We start from the raw sequence: 6,136 nt of genomic DNA, 5'->3' as shown, positions 1-6,136 counted from the left end.
CAGTGAAACCCAATACATTACCAGTGGATACCATAGTTTCCATTAAAACCAATACAATTTCCATTAAACACATTATATCCAGCATGATTTATGGCATTTTTTTTTCTCTGCAGTAATAAGGACATTTTAAATTATACTAAAATGACGAAGTAAAAGGCATATAAAGTATTTTATCCATAAGTGAACCCACATGTTAACTGTAGTAAGTTTACGTATATTACAGTATATTGTGGTAATTACCATACTTTGTTAATGTACAGTATTCTGCATTATTAACATTACTTAAATAAATATAGTAAAGTTAAAAACACTAAAATATCTAGTACAATTGTTAGAGACTATAGTGAATACTAAACTACAGTATTTTACCATGTGGAAAAGCTTTCTCTCTTCTTTTTCACAACAAACGTGAGCGTTCACACCAAACCTAAAAAAATCATATGCTACAGAAAGCTTTATGAAACACACGACTCACTTTTAAGCGCATTGATGAGCATGTTGCCATCTTTGATCAGCTCCTTTATGAATTTATTAGTACGGTCCAGCTCAATCTCGTGGCATTTGAGACGCTCTCTGAAGTCAGGACTGTCCAGAAAAGAGTCGCTAAACTCCAGTGCCGGGAGTCCCATTGTGAAAGAGCAAATGAATGAAACACGACCTGACGATCACCGGTCGTTTAAAGCCTCAGAAACACTAGTTTACTTAATAGTGTAAACTTCCACTGTTACGAATCCCGAAACTCCGTATCCCGAAAGCCCACTTCCGGCATTTTGTTTCTCTACTTGATAGAGGTTCAGTGTTACTGGTGTAGCGGTGACTCCTGCTGGTCTTTTCCCAACACACGTACTGGAAGAGACGATGCACGTGTAACTGTCTGTAGCTGGGGGTTTAGCAGTGAATAAACCGTGATTTCAAGCACACCCCCATTTACAATGAATACTTTATTACATATTCTAGAGCTTCGCATAACCAGAAAGATAATTGGTTTATTCAATATAAAAAATAACCAATTAGCAAATGTCTTGATTTTTTGTTGTTTTATTGCTTGTTCAAACTTATATAAAATAATTTTAATGCAAGTCTGTTACCTCAATCATTAACCTGCTGAACAAAATCCTGATACAAATTCTAATGATTTTATGATTTGTAATAACAATTTTATTACAAATACAAAAGGAGTTAATGGTGTCCTATTGGTTTCTATTTGCCAGATTAAATCCCAATAGCAACACATACCAGCACAGTTATAGTGGCCATTAAAGCCACTTCATATTCCATTATAACCAATAAATCCACTATAATTTCTGTGATGGCTTATTAAAACTTTCGTTATTATGTTTTTTTGTTTATATTACATTTTTCTCAGTTCAGTTTTGATATTGTAACAAACTTGCTACATAACGTTTTAACAAAGAGTACAAAAGGTGTTTTGGTTAGTTACCAAACGCTTACGCATACTAACCCATTCATTTGTTAAAAAAGGAAAATCCTGCCATCTACTGGACAACTGATAAAACCTCAACTCTATTTTTAACCATACCAGACACATTGCTTTTACAAATCTGCACTTTTTCTCTTATGATTACCCTCAGTGGCTAGTAAAGGCAAGGGCACAAATTATGATAAAATTAACTGATCAAATTGCCTTCCCCTTTAATCACAATGTTTGTCAGGTGTTAAACTTTTCCAAGATGTCATGTAATTTGCTCCAGTCAGCTGTGACAACTATTTATATGACCCACAAACCTGTTCCTTAGAAAGGTCTTAGAGACATTCAGAAGCTGGGCAACTCTCGAGGCATGCTTCACCCTGTGGGTAAGTTAAGCTGTTTTGCCGCCTGCTTAAAAGCACACAGAAAGGTCTTTTGAAACCATTTTAAATTTACTAGATAATTGTTTAGACAATACACATTTAAACAGAACAAATATCCATAAGATACTGTTTACCTTTTTCAGAACTGCTGTGACTCGTGCCCTACTTTATATCATAATGGTAAGTATTTATCATTGCTGATGTATTGGTTTACTCTTAAAATATATTAGTTATGTCAAATTATAGATATGAATTAGAGACTTGGTCTCCATCACTATTGATGTTCTGATGGGCTATTGAAAATTATAATTCTTGATTGTGTACATGAACATTTTCATTTATGAAATATAAATCTTTTCAAATAGCAAATAAAAAAAGATAATATAGAACCTTGTGATGTCGTTTTGATGTTATGTTCTTCTACAGAGCCGATATAGGAGAACGGCACCAAAGCAGCACAGGCATTGTGAGATCTGTTTTAGCCGTCGTTGCAAAGCCCCAGTCGAGATCTCTGTGTCATGCACGGTGATCAATTGCCGCTTACTCTGTGGTGCCTCCTTCCACATGTGTAAAGAAGATGAACACTCGCTGCTGTGTCCCAATGAGAAGGTGCCTTGCCTCAACGCAAACTATGGCTGTCCCTTTAAAATGTGTCGCTCTAAGTTGGCCAAACACTTGGAGGTGTGTCCTGCAAGCATCGTCTGCTGTTCGATGGAGTGGAACCGTTGGCCAGTTGAGAATCCTCATGCCCCTTTGTATGTTAACCTCATGAAAGAGATCCATGAGCAGAAATCACTGGACCTTTCCATGGCGCTGAGAGACCAAAAACATCTGTGTGGTAGGTTGAAAATGAGAAACTGTTTTCCTGAGCTGATGGAGGAACGAGAAGAGGAACCTAATCCACCAGAAGAGGAGGAGGAAGCAGCTGGTGAAGATGCTCTGTGTAATGGAGTGCACGTCAATGGTTATGAAGATCCCGTCTCAATAAAAGGTTGTGAGATAACACCAAACACAGATTTGGCCTGTAATAATGCAATTGACAAGGAGAAATTCAATCTGTATGAAAAAATGTTCAGCATGGAAAGGGGAGGTTGCAAGCAGGCTGAGGCAGAGGCATCCAAGACAGAGGATAAAAAGGCAAAGAAGCAAGAAACATCTAAACAACCCGAAAAACAACAGGAAGAAAACACATTTCATGACACCTCTAAAACTGGACTGGCGCCTTGGCAAGATGGCGTTCTTGAAAGACTTGGGCAAGAAGTCAAACCCAGAGAGTTCAACATGTACATAGTGCACCATGGTCGCATGTTGATCTCCTTTGGTCAAATGGATGCTTGCACGCCCAAAGAGAGAGATTTTGTTTATGGGAACCTGGAGCCAATACCAGTCCAGTCTCTACACTCTTTTAAAGTTCCTACTAGTTACAAAGAAAAACGCATTCAATTTAAAGACCCCTCCACAAGGGTAAAGACTGAGAACAAGAGCGTGGGTACGTCTGATAAGGGGGACACCCAGGAAGATATGGATGAGATGTTTGCAACCTTACTTTGCTCGGCAGAGGCTGAGGTACGAGGCCACAAAATAAGTAAAACCGTGCCAACAGATGGACTTTATGTTGACATCGGAACGCAGACGTATAACTTCGCCACAGCTCCCTTTAAATACAACGCATCTCTCGCTGAAGTTACAGCAGACAGGGATTTAAAACTTCACGTTCAGCTTGATACAGAAACCGTTACGCTCAGGCATAACAAATCAACATCAGCATTCACATTTGTCTGTGGCCATTTTTTCCGGCGGGATGAGTTCGCCTTTCACTTCAAGAATGCCCATTCGGATATTCAATCCTGCTTGAGTGGCTGGTTCGAGCAGAGATGCCCATTGGCCTACCTTGGTTGCACGTTTAGTCAAAGAAGACTCCAACCTGCCAAACAAAGAGCCAAAATTCACTACATTCAAGACCTGAGCATTTTCACCCTTGAACCTGAAGTCCCTGCCTGTCTAGTGAATGGTTCAGAGAAAGCTGTTGCACATAAGACTCGTGTGAAATATGAAGATTGTCTCAGCAAGCTTCCCTTTGAGGTGCTTTGCCACATTGCTGGTTACCTGGATAGTTTCACCTTGTCTCAGCTGGCCTTGGTCTCACGATTGTTCAGGGATATTTGTGGCACATATCTTCAGGACAGGGGAATGGTGACCTTCAAATGGCGCAAAAAGTCGTACTCTCATGGAGGAGCCCGGTGGAAACCAACTATAGTAAGGCATTTTAGGATTTTTGACCTATTCTGTAAAAACTCAGCTAAAATATTTTTTTGTGAGTTTTATCATCCTATGTAAAGAACGTTCAGTGAAAATATAACTTTGATATCTTTCAAATTGACTGAGTAAGGTCATGTCAAAGATTAAAATTTAAAGTGAAATCAGTTCTTAAAATCAAATGTTGATGCTTCTAACTTCAGTATTAGACTATGAGGATTTAGACTTGATTTCACAGACAGGGTCACATTTTATCACAACATTCAGAGGTTTATCAAAAGTTATTTAATCTAAAATAAAGTTAAATTGTAATAACCCTTGAGTAACATAAACTGAAGGTAGCACTGAAATTTGCCAGATGTTACTCGCAAATCTTAAACATCAGGTAAAAAAGTTTTTCAATACATCTGTAAACTTTATGTATTTTTCTTTCTCTCTGTTTTTCTCAGGTCTGGGAGTTCAGTACTCTCTTTAGTAAAGTGGATAACTGGTGCATTGGTGACGCACCATCAATGGCTGAACATCTGAAACATTGTCCATTCTACCAAACTGAAGTGAAAACCAAACCATTTGCCCTGGCCAGTATGTGTGACAGCAAAGAGGAGGAAAGACAGAGTTTGGTCAATTTATTTATGGGACTCAAATGATAATGGGACTCTTAATTCAATGTCTTCTTTACTTTATGGTTTTGGTGTGAAAACACAGTGGTACAATGTTAAATACACAGGTTACTTCAGTATCTGTAAAACTTTAATTGAATGCTAATGCTAACTTTATTATTCACTATAGTGTTTAAATGAAACGGCACTGATAACGCTGCATGTCAACATTAGACTGCAAATTCAAATATATAGCCATGTCATATTTAAACGTAATGATCTGTTTCATTTGTACTTGAATTTGGAAACTAAAACCAGAGTAACACACTTTATGTGCATTTTATAGTTACACATAATTTGCATGATTAGCAAACAACAATGTAAATAGATCAAAGATAAAAAAAAATTGAAACGATCAAAATAATATCTGTCCAATAAATATCTGCCATATAATGTGATCCTCTTATCAATCGCCTCTTTTCAAATTGTTTGTTTATAGGAAAACTGCATACATATAAGTTTAGTTGTATTTATAACAGTTACAACAAAACACACACGAGACTCTTTAGTTTTTTTTGTTTGTTTTTTTTTTTGTTTTATTGCACGAGAGTCTTTAGTGGCAGAGGTTGCAGTACACGTATGACGTCACGCCCACGGACCGTTGGCTCCATAGATATGTATATAAAGGCTAGATGGCTCGTCCGCGCTGCTGGCCAACTGAGTGCAACGTCCGCATTTTGGCGGCCATCTTAGGACAGGGCGCTCGCTCACTCGTAGCATTGAGTTTTAATGATGCAGGTACTTTTAAATGACCATAACTTGCTTAATTTTTTACCGATTTTCAAACGGTTTGGTTTGTTATAAACGTCAAAGATGTACCTGCATACCTATACTAAAAATAAAAAATAAATTAATGAAACATGTTAAAGCATCCAGAATTATAGCCACGTTAATAACGTTTGTAAAAACCCAAACCGTTTGAAAATCGGTAGAAAATTGAGCAAGTTATGGTCATTTAAAAGTACCTGCACCATTAAACTCAATGCTACGAGTGAGCGAGCGCCCTGTCCTAAGATGGCCGCCAGGTGATGACGTTAGGGACTCCGCCTTGAGCCATCTAGCCTTTATATACATATCTATGGTTGGCTCAGCGTTGGCTGCAGGTCTGATGTGATGGTCAGAAGCATACGGAACAGTTTTTGGAACACTTCAGCAGATTCGAAGTCTTCCTCCGATTGGTTGAACTACACAGGATTTCCGGGAGATGTGTCACGATCTTTAATGAAAAGAATACAAAGCCGTCTGATCGAAGAAGAAAGCTGTTTACATATAACAGTATGCTATGCGTCACCAAGATCGAATAAACGCTGCATTTTTAAAAGTATGCGAGATATTTTAACCTGTTTTATATTGTTAAAACTTTAGAGACGTCCGCGATTGATTGTTGCCTAGTCTGTTATTATAGTTGT

The 6,136-nt window shown here is 38.0% G+C and overlaps 2 protein-coding genes across 5 annotated transcripts in view; one reads left to right on the top strand and one right to left on the bottom strand.

The window, feature by feature from the left end:
- The window catches only part of arhgap42a (Rho GTPase activating protein 42a), a 32,755-nt gene extending 31,865 nt beyond the window's left edge, over window positions 1-890 (bottom strand). For 2 of the 4 annotated variants that reach the window (XM_065286903.2, XM_065286906.2), the window contains exon 1: window positions 476-889. In XM_065286903.2, coding sequence (XP_065142975.1) covers window positions 476-629 — 154 coding nt within the window. In that variant the 5' untranslated portion in view covers window positions 630-889. Of the gene's footprint in view, window positions 1-475 lie in introns of all 4 variants that reach the window. The other 2 variants (XM_065286905.2, XM_065286904.2) reach the window with 2 other exon arrangements.
- An 885-nt stretch (window positions 891-1,775) lies between these two features.
- Window positions 1,776-5,659, top strand: fbxo40.2 (F-box protein 40, tandem duplicate 2). Its single transcript, XM_065286909.2, has 4 exons — window positions 1,776-1,815; window positions 1,956-1,992; window positions 2,239-4,068; window positions 4,518-5,659. Exons 2-4 carry the CDS (start codon window positions 1,990-1,992, stop codon window positions 4,713-4,715), a joined length of 2,031 nt encoding a protein of 676 aa, XP_065142981.1. The 5' UTR covers window positions 1,776-1,815; window positions 1,956-1,989; the 3' UTR covers window positions 4,716-5,659.
- The last annotated feature ends 477 nt before the right edge of the window (window positions 5,660-6,136 follow it).

This window comes from Paramisgurnus dabryanus, chromosome 18, assembly GCF_030506205.2.
Source record: "Paramisgurnus dabryanus chromosome 18, PD_genome_1.1, whole genome shotgun sequence".
NCBI classification, from domain to species: domain Eukaryota; kingdom Metazoa; phylum Chordata; class Actinopteri; order Cypriniformes; family Cobitidae; genus Paramisgurnus; species Paramisgurnus dabryanus.
The sequence above is the reverse complement of the archived record's forward strand: the minus strand, read 5'-3'. Positions and strand labels throughout refer to the sequence as shown.

Excerpts from the sequence above, each read along its gene's own strand:
- fbxo40.2 (XM_065286909.2), top strand. Across the intron at positions 4,069-4,517 it reads CCCGGTGGAAACCAACTATA|GTCTGGGAGTTCAGTACTCT; the intron begins GTAAGGCATTTT and ends TGTTTTTCTCAG.